The following is an 18,621-nucleotide window of genomic DNA, read 5'->3' as shown; positions in this document are numbered from 1 at the left end:
AAGTGAAGCACCAAGAGTAGATATCCTTGGTTACATTGAGGATAGACTAAATTAAAGAAATCAAAGTAGAATGTCATACAGATCGATTTTTAAGAAATATATATATTGAGAATCAATGATTAATTGTTCGGAGAATAAATCGTTAGAGAGTTCACCACTAATAATATTTTCCAGATTTCGAGGGACAAATAGAGTAATATTTAAGGGCTGATACTTGTTCATGTCAGTTTGCTTCATATGCAATTCCACAGGATCTGAGCACTGGTTTGGCGTACCAGAAACTGAAACACCTAAACAAGATTATTTCTCTCGCATCGGATATGGTTCATTCTGTTATATTGTGCGAAGCAGCTCCAGTCTTGGCAACACTGCATAGCGTGATGTTCTCACATTCACTAAGACGAGGTACGGTACCCAAAAATTGAAAGCTGGCTCTCATTACACCAATTTTTAGTGAAGGTCGACTCAGCAAACCTTCAACCTACCAACCTGGAACCATACAGCAGCACCTAAAGATGAAAGTGAAGAACTCCCCCAGGGCTCAGTACTAGGGCCTCTTCTCTTCTTGATTTACATAAATGATCTTCCTCAACAGGTAACGTCAGACTTATTACTTTTTGCCGACGACGTGAAACTTTGGAGAGAGATACGCAACCAAGACGATATACAGGCTCTTCAAGAGGATCTGACTCGACTTCATAGTTGGGCAGACGATAACGGACTTACCTTTAACACTTCTAAGTGTAAAGTAGTCCATCTGCGACATGTCGCAAACTACAGTTACAACTTAGGAAACTCCTCTCTAGTAGTATCCCAAGTCGAAAAAGATTTAGGAGTCCTGGTGCCCCATGACTTAAAGTCTTACGCTAACTGTGACAAAAATGCCTTCCGAGCAAACCTTGCACTGGTAACGTTGAGGCGCATTTTTGGTCAGTTTGACGGAAGAACTTTCCACACAATCTTCAATAGTTTCATCCGTCCCCATTTAGAGTACGGAAACATAGTACTCCCCCCCTCACTCCAAAAGGATAAGGTCACTTTGGAGCGTATCCAACGGCGAGCCACGAAATCAGTTCGAGGACTCAAATCTAAGCCTTACGAAGAACGCCTCCGTTCACTAGACCTTTACCCACTAGAATATAGGCGTCTTAGAGGTGATTTATTAATGGCTTATAGTATTCTTAACACTTCTGGACATCCTCTTAAACACCTACTTAAGCTTAGTTCGAACAATAACCTAAGGGGTAACACCCAGAAACTGGAAACACAACATAGCAAGACGGAATGTAGACACAACTTCTACTCCTTAAGAGTTGTCAAAAGCTGGAATTCGCTGCCGGCCGAGCTAGTCCAAGCGACTTCTCAGGAGTCCTTCAAGAGGCAACTTGACCTATTCTTAAGGACCAAGGACAGCATCGCACTATGATTTACCAATTTCTTTTCCTCTTTTATTGTTAACATACCTAGGTTCCTGCCTGGAGGATTTGGTGATCCCCTGCTACTAGACACGGAAGCCTGTTAAGCGAAAGCTTCTTCTATTCCGTCCACAACCATTTGAACCATTTGAACCACACTACCTTAACAATTAGGGATTGGAAATTTGTGAGATTTCAAACTTCAAGGTTACTCCTTTCCTATGGCTTCGGACTTTTATATTTCTAACGTTAAGTTAGAATATCAGAAACTTAGAGATAGAGTTGAAAAGCTTGAAAAAGAAAAAGAAATGCTCATGGCAGAACTCGGACACAGGGAACAAAATTTTTGTGGGAATATACTTGCATTTGTTGAGAGCTTGTTTTTGAATACGAAATACAGGTAGCTGCAACTTGGCTTCTCTAATAACTTATGATAGTGATGTACTGTTCAAAACACCGAACGTTCTTGTCCCAGGGCACAGATTTGTTCTCGATGCTAGGGGAGGAGTTTGGAATGTTTATACAGAGGATGGTGTAGAATATATAAATATACAAGGTAGTTAAAGTCCACTTCGTTTTAGTCTCTCAAGGTTATCGTCAAAATGTATGCGAAGCTTTTATTCTATGGACTTATAGAGGCATATTGGAAGAGTACGAAGCACAATGTTTGTCCGATTTAATGACACTTGCACGAGAATTTTGCTTGCCTTCCTTATTTACCCAGTAAGTATTTCTATTTTTTAAGTTGTAGGTGCGAAATCGCTTTAATTCCTTTAGTGACAAGAGAAAACTGTTTGTCATTGTATTCGTCTTCGCATAGATTAAGAGCCACCCGGTTGTTAGACCATTGCTTCTCGTTTATGTCACGTGTTTGGGTACGCAATTTGATTAATATTTACCTGGTTTTCCAGCCTAATTTTTCAGTGAAAGAAATTTCTAAAGTTTCTGCCCCTGTCTTGCAATCTTTTCTCGAGAAGTATTCCAAGTTCCCTGTTCACTCAGCAATTGACCTTGGAAGAGATGACACAGTTTTATCTTTGCTTAACGTTGATCATCCAAAGGTATTTTATTTTAGCTGTCATTTGCATGGTTTATATGTGCAACAACTTCTATTTATTAGATATTTTTTTATTTAAATGTTATTTCTATTGGGAGCTGTCGTGAGTTTTTAATGAGATGGTTCAGTGAAAACGCTTATATATCTCTATGCAGACGCCAGTTCTCTCGTAATTCACATCTATCACAAATGGCTATCTCTAATAACATTTCGATGTCTTTGGGACACGCTCCTTTAAGATCTTTCATGATAACTCGTGTTCCGCTTAATTTTAGTTAAGTTCATATGTTACCACAATTATGTCAGTCAGTCATTACTGTAGACTAGTCACACTACATACAGTATGGTTTGCTCAAGTTTTTATTACCTCCCGAAAGTTAACCGTTACTTAATAAAGTTATATTTTGACAGGGGATTACTTGTTATAGCAGTTGAATTCATGAGTCTACCTAAGCTAGACCGCCATTCAAAACTTAGAAGCACTCGACGGCCGTTTCGTCCTAGTATGGGACTCCTCAGCAGTGCGCATCTACTTACTTTTTACCTACGAGTTGTAAAAGGAGTCATTACTGGCTTCGATGTAATGTATTGAGATGATGATAAGTATCCCTCTTTCTTGGAAGTAGAAAAAGTCGATAATGTACACGATTACTTTACAACTTGTTCGTTTCGTTTCGTTGAATTCCTTGAAAAACCAAAAGGTTGAATAGTTCAAAAAGGGCATGTGTCACTGACGTTATGTGGTTACTGACAACGCAGGTCTGTATGACATGGTTTCAGTATTTATAAATTTAGGGATCACTTTATGTATCACAGTGCATTGTCACTAAAGTGAAGTTACACGAACCAATTTAGTTCTAGATGTTATTCATCTATGTGGTTTTTGATCGCGACTGTATATATATACGGAAAGTCGTTCGTTTTTGGTAACGCTAAGTAGAACACACGATGATTTTACATAGATCAAGTCCCATGGGTTATCCTACTGAAGCCTGGAGGCTAATTACAGTACACTAAGCAACTGATCATAACACTAAAATATATATCGAGATAGTGTGTTTATTTAATTTATGTATACTTATTCGGTGGCAACGCAACACCAAACTGGCTTTCTTTGACTGAGGATCCTCTGCCTCTCCAGTGAGCTGTAGGAAAAATGATATACTACGTTGATTCATTTCTTGAGATAGATAATCGTAGCGACGCAGAAGTTTAATGTGGAGTGATTGCTCCCCTACTATCAGTCCAAATTCCAGAGCAGTAGAGGTAGTAGCAGTATCTGTGGTAATAGAGATTAGGGATCAAAGACACGATTGAAGGAAATATGAATTAATGAAAAAACTCAGAAATTTAAAGGCTTAAGATCTAACAGAAGTTAGGAAACAGAATGCACTTGCGCCATCGCAGACTATTTTGAGTTACATCGTTTTAAGTCTCTAACCACTGGTTATGATTTCCACACAGACTCCAACCAGGTAGCCTACATTCATTAACATGGCTATTTTCAATTTTCGATCACTTCATGGATTGATATTGTTTTGGTTTGTCCGTCCCCACGTTTCTTCCAGTCTACTGCTACACTAAATAACATCGCCCGTCGAGGTAGGGAGTGGTTAGGGATATGTAACACGTATTCCAACCACCACAGTTTATGAGGATATACCACCTCATCAATTGATTTACCGTCCTTAACTAATGCTCTATTCCTAACCTAGACATTGCTTACTCGGTGATTCCAAAATAAACAACTAATGCTTCAAAGGCACCTATGATCGAATACCAGTAACCGACAAGTACCTTCTATTTTTAGTAACCAATAAGCTCTGGCTTGACCGGTAGTGTTCGGGTAGAGAAACCATACAATGGTAATGTATTTATTTGGTACGCCTTTCAGAAACAGACACTACTACAAAACCTCACGACCAACGGAGTCGATCGCCACTTTAAGGTCAAGGAATACAACTTATCGGACCTCACAAAGGATGTCTGTGTTCCAAAGCCTGCTAGAGTGCGAATATTTGGTGTTTACATCCACGTCAATGTCTGAGACCAGCCTGAGGTTAGACTTCGAAGTATTACTGAGACTAATATTTTAAACACTATAAATGAAACTGATTCTTCAGTGGTTATCGCAAAAGGATATTTGTCCTTTCCTAAAAACTGGGACCATCGGCAATCGAGGCTAGTAAGATGGAATTACGTCTAGTTTCCAGATTCTAGCTAACATTTCAGTCGATGTAACTGATAAAACTGGGCCACCACCCTTAAAAATCTCAAACGTTAATCCATCAGGCTCTGCTGCTCTCTCACTTTACATTACTTGTAGCCTTTACAACCTCACTGAGAGTTGGAGGACTTACATCAGTTTGTCATTCCGATTACTTGAAGGTAGTGGGTAACTGAAGTGTGACTGAAGGTCAGTCAAAATGTTCCCTAAAGTTTTCTTCCCACTGATACAGTCTCCTAGATTGAGAGGGAACAATAGTCCCGTCTTTTCACCAGTTCAGTAAACACCGCCGAAATCCACTTATTTATCCTAACTATTCGACTTCAGTTGCTGATAGATATCGCTACAGTTTCCAAGGTTTTTGGATATCATGCCAAGCTAATTCGGGTTGGATATTAGTTTCATGGTTGGCTAACCCCTCTAGTTGTTCATGAAGTATGTTCTCAGCTTTTTCATCACTAGGCTGAACTCTAAGGGTTTCTCTTTTGTCTTTTTACGTCCAGTAAAACTCAGATAAGTGCGTTCTTGAACGTTAACATGATGTAAGTCTAAACACGTGTTCCGGAATGAGCGGCTGCTACTATTGAGTCTCTCCAACAATGAGTGGTGGTAATGTAGTCTATTTAAGTCCTCCATTGAGTCGATTGTGGGGGGTTGCCACATCAGACGATGTTTTTCTTTATGCCTAAAGTTGGTGTTTGTTAAGAATAGATAGTTATCGAAGTGTAGTTGCAAAAGTCGGTCGACATTATCTGTTCGCGGAAGCGCTACATTGTAAGCCATTCGGTTTGGCTTGGCCTACCTACTTAAGCATTACAATCACCTACCACCACCACCAACAACAACAAATCAGAGCGTCTAACATTTTAAAGGAGGTTTGGGAGCTTTCGATAAAATTCATCTATTACTTCTTATAAGCTGCACTTATTGGGATCGTAGGATTCAAAAAATTGTTCAGCTGTGGCTTAACACTTTTATCCTGACTTAGGTTTTTTTGTAATATCATCAACATAGTACTTATTCCAAGCGGCGAATACTTTATGATCGGCGACATCCTACCATGATAAGGCAGTTAAATTTTCAACCTGGGATTTCAGTGACTGTCTCTTTTAATTATAGTTAGCAAGGAATTTTACTACGACCTTACAGTTTTTACGTGGTAATCACATGTAATGGCAGACTATAGTAATATAAGAAATTTAAGTACCTTAGAGTTATAAATTAACTACTTTTTCTTATTTAACTCTCTCGAGAATAGTGATGTTTTCAGAAATATTACTCAGAGACACAATTGGTAAACGTTTATAACATACAGTTCACGTGACAGAAAAAATGCTAAAGAACTATTTAACTAGTCTTCGGTTACCTCCTAGTTGTATTTTGTTTAGTTTCACCTGAAATGAACTATCATTATTGTTTATTTAACTCCGAGTGGAATTTAGAAGATATTGATTGCTTCTGAGGTTTGTGGGATTTTTCGTCCTTAGAAACCCACTTATCAACTAAGAGTATTCAAGTAATACAGTCCTGTAAGTTAAAATCTAACATAACTGGTGTTCTCATATCCTAGTGTACAGAATAAGTTTCCGAAGTGCCGTGTCTCTGATTGACACTACTACGAAATTAAACATCCACAGATGACATATCTAATTTTATTACCATTACTGTAGTCTTGTAACTCATCAATTTTGCTAACATTCTTTGTTCCAGGCTAAACTCCTCGTAAATCAACTGAATGAAAATGGTCTATCACCGTTATATATGGCCCTAAAGGATGCAAATTTCGAGCTTGCTGAGAAACTAATTGGTCTAGGCGCAGATATAAACGCACTTATTGGTCCTACTGACGAAAAGCAACCTGTTACTCAGTTTACGTTTAGAAAAAACCATTATGAAGCTGTCCAATTTCTCTTGCTTCATGGCTCCAATGTAATTGGTTTGTAAATATTTTAACCTTAATGTCTTGAAAGTTCAGATAAATTACGGTTTATCAGTGTAGGGTCATGGAGATTGTTGAATTTCGATATGAGTTAATTGCAGTTGAACATTAGCACCGTTAGATGCCGACACATTGGTCTATAGGTTAAGCGTTCGCGCTTGAGACCGAAGGTTCTAGATTCAACCCCCGCGTGCGGGATCGTGGATGAGCATTGCTGAGTCCCATACTAGGGTGAAACCCCCACCCATTTCTCTTAGGTTTTCAGTGCTAGTCTAACATTTACCGGTCCATGATTTCATTGGAATTACGGTTGTCTTAAACTATACTCCGGTAGTTATTCTGGCCTCTACTTTGAGTTCTCTATTCGTGATGTAGAAGCAGACGGTTTACGACTATGAACCTCATTACTTCTATCGTTCTGTTCTGATGTTTCCATTTGCTTAAGAAAATGAAATTGATCTGTGGTTTTACACAATTTTTGCATGACCAATCGACAATGGTAGATTATTGTAGTACATGATATATAAGTACTCCAGGCATTTAGTTGTAGAATTGTTATTTAGATGAGTACACTATGTTCTTGACTCTTTTTGTCGAAAAAGTGATTCGCATTTGTTTTAGATATCTAATAGTTCACCGAAGCTATCAACTTTGTTTAGTGAATGTGGTGTGTTGAAATGTTTGAACAAGAAATCCAACATCATGACAGCAAGAATGTGAAACTTCTAGACATACGTTAGATATTAACTAGCCCATTTACTTGTTTAGTAATTTGATGGGTAGTTGGAATTTTTACTTCTTTTTTAGTACTTAGTCTGGGCTAACCATCTAATTACTGTTTATGTGACGAAGTGTGTTATTGCTCAAAGGGCCCAAAAGTTGTGGATTCAGTCAACTGTGTATTTAAATAAACACACTTTTGAAGAGTCATAAGATAAAATGAAATGACTATTTACTTTGAACAACTAAATAGTTCATGGAAATGACACAATAATGAGCTTATTTATTGGGTTAGTAATTTGGTCGCTATAATGATTAAAAGCGGTACATTTTTTCAAGTGTTGGGAATTTTCATCGTTAATGGATTTAAGAACTAATCTAAGGAATTAACTATTCGGCTACTAATAATAATTAAGGATGAACATTTAGGCTGTTATGTAAAGTGGTAAATAGAGAAAAAGACTGAATAGGCGCAAATGATCTTTCTACCCGTTGGCCACACATATACACCCGCTGTCAGGGAAGTTCTATTCACCGCCTTCTCTCGACGGGGGTGTTATTTATGAAATTGAGAGGACGAAAAGCGAATGTTCGGCACACTAACCGGGTTGGTGGACACGGAAGTTCCATCGGGAGGAGTTAGAAAACCCTGGTTCCAAACCGATGTTGCAAATGGGCTCCAGTATCCTGAAGGAACAAACAGCGTGTGAACCTGTTGTTTGTCACCGGCTACCATCGGACTGCATTTCATTACATTTCTCCACTGCCTTGTAGATTTGACCTTTAGGTCCGAGACTCAGGGAGTGGCACCCTAAGAAAACCGCCTGCTTCGGTTTGGGCGTCCGGGTAGTATTCCAGCCCTCGCACAAATCGAATGATGAAGTGTGGCGCATATATATTTGGTGCATCCTTGTACCATTGTTTATGTGTTTTAATAAATAAACTACTCCGTGGTACCTAAAAAGCGTACAAAAATGTATGTATATATCGGATCATGGAGGAGTAGATCAGCTCAATTCGATTTCCTGTTTTTGAATGATCTTGTGACGTATTTTAATCCTAATTCAACTTAGGTGGACGTGTAGTATCTATATTCTTCATACACTATATGGCTACAAGTCCACTTCATGAATCGTTTGTTGATTACTGAGTTGGACCATCTTTTTATGTTATTAGTATCAGTATGTTGTATACCCAATTCTCTGCTTCTAATTTTGTATTCATTCTTTGTCGCTATTATAAACCTTGGTTACTCAATATCATCTAGCATTCTCCTAGGGATTGTACCAGGTATTTATTCTCCTTAAAGTTCCAATGTTTATGCTAGTTTTTGTACGATTTTCTGAAAAACGTCTTATTCAAAGAGATAAAGAAAGTATATAGTTTTTTTACAATGAAGGTACTATGTGGTCTTACTTGTCTATTTACCCAATACGTACACTTTTAACTCTTCATACTACTAGTAAAAACGCAAGGTAAGAAATTTCTTAGTTATAGTCAGTCTTTCCTAAAGTTAGGAATAGTTTATATACAGCTTCGTTTATCCTATGAAAAATAATCTTTTCACATCAATAAACATATATAACAATTTCGAATCAATATTTTCTTTTAGATTTTGGATAGTAATAAATGAATATTAATGTATTTTGTTTTAAATCAAGTGTGATTTCTGTGATTCAATCTCGTCTCGCACACTGCTTCATAACATTGCAGTAACCGACGCAAAGGAAATGTCAGAAGCTGTGATAAATATAGCAAAAACATTAATCCAACAAAGTGCTAATATTTCTTCCCAAGATATAGACGGAAAGTAAGCTATTTTTTGAAAAAATTCTTAAATCGTGGAGCTGATTTATAGTAGTATTTAATTTTAATGTTTACTTAACAGATCTACTAATCGTATTTCGTTTAATCATAGCATCCAAACAAATACTGTTGGTTGCTTGTGTTAAAAGTATCTCAACAAATAATAAACGAATATGCGAAGTATCAAAATTTTTAAAAGTACAATGTCTTTACAGTTTTTGTCACTACTTGAGCAGGTTAACATACTTCAAATTGTATGCAACCATATGAATAACTTCATTTGCTAGTTTACAAGGTATCTTTCCAAAAATCTCATCAATGAAGCTCCTTTTTAATCGTTTTAAAGTATTTCCAACTAACGATTAAAGTAATCGTATCTTTCATTGAATACCACTCGTAATTATCTTCCTAAGCGTTCTAATTCTAATGAAAAATTAACAAATTACTTTTCGCGGTTCCAAACATACTTTAAACAAAGGATCAAACAAACAGTAACTGTTTAAAGGTGTTTTTCTGCTTATTCTGGAGGTTTGAATGATTAGCTGTCTATTACGTTTGCATAAAAATCTATTCAAAATGGATTTAGTTTCTAAATTTTGTGTGACGATATAATACTGTATAGTGAAATGTCGTAAATAATATTTTTATTGTTTCAACGAATGAGAGAATTAACATTGTGTTTAAAAAAAATCACTTTTCTTTTAGTTCACCGTTGCATTTATCTATTTTGCACAATAATTCAAGTTTATTTAATTTGCTGATCAATCATTCCAAGAAGCCTAATTTAGATTTACCCAATAATCAAGGATTATGTCCACTGTGGTTAGCGCTTGTTAGAAAGTTCAATTTTCGTGATCCGAGTGTTTATGGATTTAAATGTATGTTATCATTTCGATTATCGTTGTTAAATACTTATAGTAATAAATCACTTAGCCACTTTAAGGAAATATTTGCAATATATATAATAATTTAGATAGGAGGTTTATGCATTTATCTTTCAACAACTGGTTAACAAGTCTGAATCTAAGCGGATCTTTGTGTATTTTATTGATTGATTTAATAAACATAAACACTGATACGACTGAGCATCTAAATAAATGCGTTCCATGCAAATAAGGTGTAACTGTGAAGCGATAAAGAGAGAGATGTGAACCCAGGTAAATGAATCAATAAAAGTGAATGAGGCTAGTATACAATAGGAGAAACAATCCAGTAAAAATACGACCAGTTCTTTCAGATGAGTGAGTTCCCATTTTTATGTGCCTAAAAGAAAACTACAGCGGTATCGGAATTTACTTCTGTTGTGAGCCATATCTTATTAGGTATTAAGCCCCTGAGTTGTTTATTTCTAGGACTACAGCTGTTGAATCATGATGTGTCAACAAATGCCCATTCTATGTAGCTTCCTTTCATACTATGAAGTCATATCATAAACCTACCACCTCTCTTTTATTACCTTATCCTGGCATCGCCAATTATTACAGTGTGGATTTCAATGTTTTGGTATTCTTAACACATGACCAAGCCACCGAAAACTAGTGTTTTAAGATGGTGACTGATTCAGATTTCGTCATTGTGCTCTAACATACATTAGTGAAACTCAATGTTACTAAAATGATGCTGACACTGAATGTTAACAGCCCTTTTGAAACAACAGTAAGTGAACACAGAATGAACTAACATCCAACAAATTCTAGACTCGTCAGACTAGCATTACAAAGGTGCCAAAGATACCCCGTATTACCATCGTGCATTCTGGCTTTTAAATGGATCCACCAAACTTTGAACGTCCAAGTTGAACAGCTTTTTTTGACAAATTCAGCCAGTCATATATGAAAAAAGCTAATAGATTATGTATTATATCAGAAAAGTTATTGTATACGTTATTTCATGCATGTGAATTAAGAGCACACTGGATTTCCATAATTCTGTAAATAATAGTTTATTTTTCCAAGAAAGTTGCAAATGGACAAAGATATAAAACTTAAGTCATTGATATTACTTCTCATTAGTTCATCACAAATCCGTAATTGAAACCCTTGACGTATTCAGAAAAGTTGAAAATTTTGCTTATTATAATGGAAATCAGGTATATTTTAAAGTCATTAACACCAGCTGTGTAATGCTTGGATAGTTGACTTTGCAGCCAACTATTCTTATTGTGATATTCCTGTCCTCAGTAGTAGTAAAATATTCGAAATGCTAAAGATGACTAAGCGACAACCAGTAAATGTTTTTATGACGATGAGCTTTAAAAAGTATAAAAAACCAACTCGAAGTTGTGCACTGATAGTGCGTTGAGCAATAATAAATAATAACATTAATTAACTCATCCTATTGGTTAATTAACGAATTCATATAATTAGTAAAGGTTAAAGTTTGTGACTATTTTTCTGATAATATTCAACTGCTTTGTAAGTCGTTTATCGATCTGGATAAGTTTTAAGCCTCTTACAATATATCTGTTATCTTGAATTCATATTTTTGTTTTTTTGGTTTCATCAATTTGTACTGTTTCTTACCCATTCATACTTCGCAGCTAACTCATTGACAAGTAATTCATATGACTTCGCTAGTCAGTTGATTGAAAATGGTGCTAACGTGAATTATAGATTCACTGATGTTCATTATTCTGCATTGAATGTTAAATCTTTGAAGAACCCACTTCCAGGTGACACTTTGCTTTTGGCTGCTTCACGAATCGGATGGGAATCAGCTGCTTTATTTCTTCTTGATCACTCACAATGTGATCCTACTTTAAAATCATTTACTCAAGGAGAAACAGTTTTTCATGTTGCCGTAGAAGCTGAACTGTCTAATTTATGCAATTGCTTGATTATGCGGAACGACACTGACCCAAATCGTTTACGGTTTTCCAAAGTTAATATAATAACATCAGACAGTGAGGTAGATATATCTTGGACAATTTTTAATTAACACTGCAGTTTTATTACAATTTTTTGATAACGATTGGGTTAAAAAAGCGGGATGTTTTATAGATTACTTTAAGTATCTAATTATTTATTAAAATAATTGTTTTTGTGGTTTTTTTAAAAGTCGAATAGGAAATTTTCAATTCCCTAATAAACTGTACCAATAACTGTCCAAAAAGTACATTTGTCAGTAGAAATCGATCATTTGGATTTAGTAGGTCCATATCTGTAGTATAATAATATAGTAGTAGTATAATATATACCATTTGAGTGATCCGAATTTCTGAAAAGATTTTTGCGACAGTCTTAATTTTATGAAGGAAGATATATGTTGTGGTTTAATAAGATACCGATATTACTACTCGTTATAACTGTTGAAAAACTGTTGCCTGCCACAACACAAGACTGATATGATTTAATACACTGGAGAAGGCAAGACTGCAAACGAAGATTTATTTATGCACCTACAAAAAATCCACAAATAATCTAACCGCTAATTCAAAAACTATATCAAACTACACTAAATTATATATGATTTACTTATCTGGTCGATAGGTAAATTTCAATATATTGAATTAGGCAATAGTTGATGTACATTGAGTGACTAGTAAATGCATGTTTACAATTTATAAGACGAATAGATTTAACCGACGTAACTAGCAATTTAATAAGTTACTGAATTACATATTTACTTCATCTTAACAACAGGTTAGGGTATAAGTCGATTGCTTTTGTGTTTGAGTTTTGGTAAGAGTTTTGTGCACGATTACACTATCACTAGGATTTTTACAACACCTGATCAGTGAAGTAAAGCAACACGCATAGCATCCACACTTAACTAAAAAAAAACATTCTATGATTTTTGTATGATAATTTATTCATATTCATGATTTCACAATGATCAACTATCGTGACAACCATCAAATATTTCTACTAACTCATTCATCCAATTAGAATCGATATCAAAAATACTCAAGTTGTATACTGTATTTGATAAATCTGTCCTGCATTGTACCCTTAGCTCATAATGTCTAACGCAGTCAAACAATATTTATGTAGAATTTCACTTTACCAACTTTAATAGTTTCTTAATTTCTTGTAAATCCCGTAGTTACTAAAAATATCTATAGGCAGAATAGTTTAATCTATTGTTAGTATCATATTGAAATTCTATATGTCAAATATGCTTTCGAAAAATCATTTCACACCAACCGACTTCCCGTTAATCTTGGACAATAGTCATTCAAATATGAAAACTCTTGAAAGAGTAGTTTCAGAAACACTGTAATCAGCGGTATTTAATGCTGATCATTCGTAACCAATTTTACACCAGTAACTTACACCTGTTAACCCGTGAAGCACAGGCCGCCCACCAGGATTCCTCATCGAACTCTATCCTTGACAAATCTTCCCAGTTTTTTCCAAGTGCTATTCATTCCTCCGATGTCTGCCTCCAACTCCCAGCACAATGTGTTCTGCGTCTTTCTTTTTCCCTTCAGGATTGCAAGTTATGGCTTGCTTTGTGATGTAGTGTGATAATTTCCTTAATGCATGTCCTATCCACCAACTCCATCGTCTTTTCTTAATCTCTTGAATAGAATGTGGAGCATGTTTGCAGTTACGTCTATATCTGACTTTAGTGCTTCGGCTGGCATATTTTCAGGTCCTACTGCTTTCCCACTCTTGATCTGCTGATGGCCATCCCGATTCCTTCGATTGTTGGTGCAGTGACATTGATAGGAAAGTCTGTAGGGGCTGCCTCGATATCCGGTGGATTCAATGGGGCTGGTCTATTCACGATTTCCTCAAAGTGTTCCACCCACCCATTCTGTTGTTTTTGAATGAGCTTGCCTTCTTTGTCATTGACCGGTCTCTGGTTTTCTATATTCTTCAACCAGTTTCTCCATAGTGTCATATAGTTGTTTTTTACTTCTTCCTCTTGCAGCTTTTTGCGCCTTCGCTGGTAGGTCTTCCACGCATTTCTGCTTGTCGGTTCTAATGCTTCTTTTCAATCTCTTGTTTGTTTCTATGTATCTAGCTTGTACCTTGACTTTGTGTGTTCTTGTTCAGCTGTTGTTAATTGCTGTCTTCTTGTTTTTCCTTTGTTGAATTTCGTCCAGTGTTTCGATAGAGATGCATTCGTTTTAGTGATGCTTGTTGCGGCCCAGAACCTACTGACATGTTGAAGTTAGTGCCTCTTTGATTGTTTTCCAGTTGTCCACCACAGTAGTTTCTTCTTTGAGTGGATCCTGTAAGGCTTGGAACTTATTATTGAGAGTTATCGTGAATTGGTTGAGTTTTTCAGTATCTCGAAGGAATGTTAGTTGTTGCTCTGGTTGTTAGAATGGGAATCTACCTTGTGGTTTCCGAAGAATCTCGGCTTTCACAATACGGCGTCATGGTTCTTCCTAATGATGATCGTTCAGCTGTCAGGATAGAGTTCAAATGGTTTATATTGTTTTTATTCCGTCTGCTGATATACACACCTTACACAATCTTATTGATATTCGTATATCTGCTTATTTCATCATGTGAGTTATAACACGATCACTTATTATTAATTTCATTACCTTTACAGCATCTTTGAATTATTAATTTTCAGTACGTAAATACTCATCTGTCTTACGTATGTCTGTTCATACACTGTGTATCCCCATTCTTTTTATTATTATTGCGATTTTGCTTATCTTTCAAACAGTTATCTAAACTTCACATACTGGAGTGTACAAAACATTTGTTAATATTGATAATTTGAAGTCACTAACTTCTAGTCTGAGCCATGTTGGTAGATGCAGACTACTTGGTTGGGATCTGCGTGACTATCGTAACCAATGGTTGGAGACTCTTGGTGACATGGCTCAGAATCGATCACAATGGCGTCGGTGTATACACTCCCTGTCTTCCCTTAAACTAAGAGATTAAAATCACTTCATATCTTTCTTTCTACGAACCAATTCTTTCTTCTTGTACTATATCTCCATATGCAATCTTTCTCTTATATATTACCACCTTTGACCCAACCACTGCTATGAATCCGGTGTTCATCTTGTTGTGCTGATGCGGTATGGCAACCTGGACCGATGCACATATGTGCCTGGTCCTACGTTGTAGCTGACTGACTAATATTGATAATAATAATTGTTATTTTAAGTTGCATGGAGTTAATGAGAACCCGTGAAATGAACTAATGAATTCGTTTATTCCTCAAACCTCGTTGTTTTTGCTCTGTCTGCAAGTAGATTCATTTCTGTAATTTTACAAATTGGGGTTTAACTGATCCCCTGTCCTTATTAACACTTATCTGGCCATAATAATTTATTTCGTGTTGAGCATGAAATTTCCTTTCATTTCTGTACAAGATTCTGATTTTTTTCATACCGTTTTCATATTAAAGAAAATAATACGACATAAAGTGATAATTTCCGTTCTATTTAGGAAATCCTGTCACAAACTTCTTACGAAAGTACTTGTGTGAAAGAAACTAATCAAATGAACTTTACGAAGTCATTAAATCCTTTCGACGATGACTATGAAAGTAATGATTACTGCAATCTCTTATCTAACCCTATGGATAATATATCATGTCAAGTGAATAGTTCACATTTATCCACTGACTCAGCAGTTAACGGTACTATTATTTCCACTCCATCGGTATTAGATTCATCATCATTGAGAGAAATTAAAAGTGACCACAAGTCTACCCAACAAATATACTGCAGTCCTTTACATCTTGCTGTACAACACAAAATGTTTGGAATACTCGAATTTTATCTTGAAAACAACGGTTAGTCAGCATACATTATTCCTTTATAGTCTCTTTTCAGTTTGGATTTGGTAGGTCATACATTGAGTAGCTTAAAGTGGGTTGTTGGTCTAGCAACTTTTGCTTTCAATCATTAGGTCACAAGTTCGAACTCCACGTTACTGTAGTATCAGGTAACTGGAGTTTACCATAAGTTCTCACACAAAAAATGCGACTGAAAGGTGAGTACTTAAACATGCACTTAGTAAACCAGTTAAACTATGCATTCAAGATGATCAGTAAAGTGTTATATGGTAATGTTTATGGTTAATTAGCTAATGAAATTCAAGACTGACTGAATGGTATATTTGAACTGTTTCAATAACCTCATATAAGCTCCCATACTTAGATTTGATGCATTCATGTTTGTACGATGACGTATGAGAAATATAAAAAGTACAGATTCGTGTACTCAGCTTTCAATCAGACTTTCTAATGTGAATTTCAATGATACTGTCTAATTGTTCAAACTTATGCCGATGAAACGGTGTTTGTACTTGGAACCTACTGTTTTAAAGTTACTGCCTTATGGCTAATTATTCTATCCAGTTACCCTAACTCAAATAGGTAAAGTAGGATTCACGCTCGTAACCTTGACGTTTGAAGGTCATTTCTTAAACCATTACACCACACAGCCCTTTGCTGTACTTTGGAATATCATCGCAAATAGTGACAGCTGGTTGCAAAATAACGAATTTTCAATAAAAAGATGAATATTAAAATGTTTATGATAATAAAATGTTAGAACTGGACACATCTGTCATTGAAACTGTTTTTGAGTCACTTCTTACTAGGGAATTCCCATAGACCATTTGGGGAACTTCGTATAACCTAAATCAGTAAGTATCAACTTAACAGCTTCATATAATGGTTCGATCAGTTTGATAACGCTTCAAATCTACTCTTACTAAGTCAGTCGTCATATGTTGGTTGGATATATTGTGGTCGTATATTTGTGCAATTTCCTTATAAAATGTGTATTCTCGAAAACTGTGGCAGCTTGTGTTTGATATATTTTTCTTAGTGTTCCGTCCAGGAGGACTGACTAAAATCAAAAGTCATAAATTCATTATTTTCATTTTTCATGCTTAACATAAGTAGCGTGTGCACGGTCTTACGGTTTTTGTGTTTCTGATATGCTAGTCGAAATCAAATTCAACATGACTGTTACGCTATGTAACTGAACAACCCAATAAACGCAGTGGCTAACAACTCAAATTCACACTATCCTGTGTTATTCTTTGATCCCAAACACCCAATCGTTGAGAAATAAGTAGATACGTCGACGTCTGTTTATCATTGCTGGTGATAATAAGGGAATGGGAATTTTTTAAGTATTTGTGAGACCATTAGGTGTGACCCTGAAAATTGGTCGATGTGAATGAGATTTTTATAAAGCCAAATCTTTATTTTCGCGTGCGACTTTAAACTTCTAAAATGACAGTTCACGAAATTCTTTTCGTATGATTTAAGTTAATTTTTTAAGATACAACGCGTGTACTTAGCTAACTGTAAAATTGTTCACTTGTCCACATTCACAAGACAGACGGTAATCACTTTACTAATAAGATGAATATATGTGATTTGTTAACAACAAGTTCTAGTTAACGTGCAGATTTCGTGATAGTTGATGCCACAGAAAAGATATATTCCATAAACATAAAATTGAACTCTGATTTATTTGCTATTTACAGACAATTAACTGGTTTTTAAATCTAGCTCATTCTGTGGAAACTACAACCACTGGTCGTTTTGTTAACCAAAATATCGCTTAAATAATAATTCATGGGCCAAAATTCAATTGTGTGAATTGTCTAGTTTTTTTATACTTTCTCGTCATATTTCATTTCCTATCTGTCAATTTCTACTTACACCTTAGTAATCTATCTAGTTAGATTCCAGGCATATGTTCCTTACGTTTTGTTTATCTCTATTTATTATCCACAGCTAATGTTGATTGGTTGCTATTGAATGAGTCTGATGATTCAGTCATCAGCTTACTTTTGTGGTCGGAGCAGTTTCAGTTGGTCAAGAGAATATTAGAATCTATATGTAATCAATCAAAGGATACATCAGCTAGTCATGACTCTAAATTCAATGAATCCGATAACGTTATTCAATCATTTCTAAATAAAATACCTACAAAATGTAATAAGCCATCTTTATTGATTCAATCCATTGAACGTGACCAATTCGAAGTTGTGAAATTCTTGGTCGAACATGATGCTGATATTAATGAGAAGTATTATTTCATAGTTTCTACTGGTCTTAAAAATATTAGTTATATCTAAATATTTGTCTCCTTTATGTTTGTTTTCGTGTCTATTTACCAAATTCATCCTAACCGTATATGTTATGGATGTTATTCCAACGCATTTTTTAGAATTTGATTATTCGTTGATTGATGTATTATTGTATTTATATTACTTAGTTATGTCAGTGAATGTGATATGTATATCCAATCGGTTACATTTGAAGTAGCATATGGTCTTGTGACCGAATTTTTTACTGATTGAGAAAATTTTTGGGCAACTTTAATATGGCGGATGTCTATGAAAACTATGTAAAAAAAAATAAAGATGTATGGTTTGTAAATGATCAAAAACGATATACGTGTTTCTAAAAATTGGGAACCCTTTATTGCCTTTCAGCTGCTCACAATGACGTAATCGGTTTTTTCATTTTACTGCACTGGAAGTTTAACAAACGTATTAGTTTCAGA

The 18,621-nt window shown here is 35.6% G+C and overlaps 1 protein-coding gene across 2 annotated transcripts in view; it reads left to right on the top strand.

The window, feature by feature from the left end:
- The first annotated feature begins 1,594 nt into the window (after window positions 1-1,594).
- ANKFY1_1 (Ankyrin repeat and FYVE domain-containing protein 1) overlaps window positions 1,595-18,621 on the top strand; it is a 38,735-nt gene continuing 21,708 nt past the window's right edge. The window contains exons 1-11 of one of the 2 annotated variants that reach the window (XM_051213162.1): window positions 1,595-1,815; window positions 1,853-1,971; window positions 2,006-2,138; window positions 2,167-2,290; window positions 2,327-2,476; window positions 6,410-6,628; window positions 9,020-9,168; window positions 9,870-10,042; window positions 11,704-12,071; window positions 15,533-15,881; window positions 17,847-18,141. In XM_051213162.1, the coding sequence (XP_051069110.1) occupies window positions 1,637-1,815; window positions 1,853-1,971; window positions 2,006-2,138; window positions 2,167-2,290; window positions 2,327-2,476; window positions 6,410-6,628; window positions 9,020-9,168; window positions 9,870-10,042; window positions 11,704-12,071; window positions 15,533-15,881; window positions 17,847-18,141 (2,258 nt within the window). In that variant the 5' untranslated portion in view covers window positions 1,595-1,636. Of the gene's footprint in view, window positions 1,816-1,852; window positions 2,291-2,326; window positions 2,477-6,409; window positions 6,629-9,019; window positions 9,169-9,869; window positions 10,043-11,703; window positions 12,072-15,532; window positions 15,882-17,846; window positions 18,142-18,621 lie in introns of both variants that reach the window. The other variant, XM_051213163.1, reaches the window with a different exon arrangement.

Source organism: Schistosoma haematobium, chromosome 3 (genome assembly GCF_000699445.3).
Source record: "Schistosoma haematobium chromosome 3, whole genome shotgun sequence".
NCBI classification, from domain to species: Eukaryota; Metazoa; Platyhelminthes; class Trematoda; order Strigeidida; family Schistosomatidae; genus Schistosoma; species Schistosoma haematobium.
The sequence above is the reverse complement of the archived record's forward strand: the minus strand, read 5'-3'. Positions and strand labels throughout refer to the sequence as shown.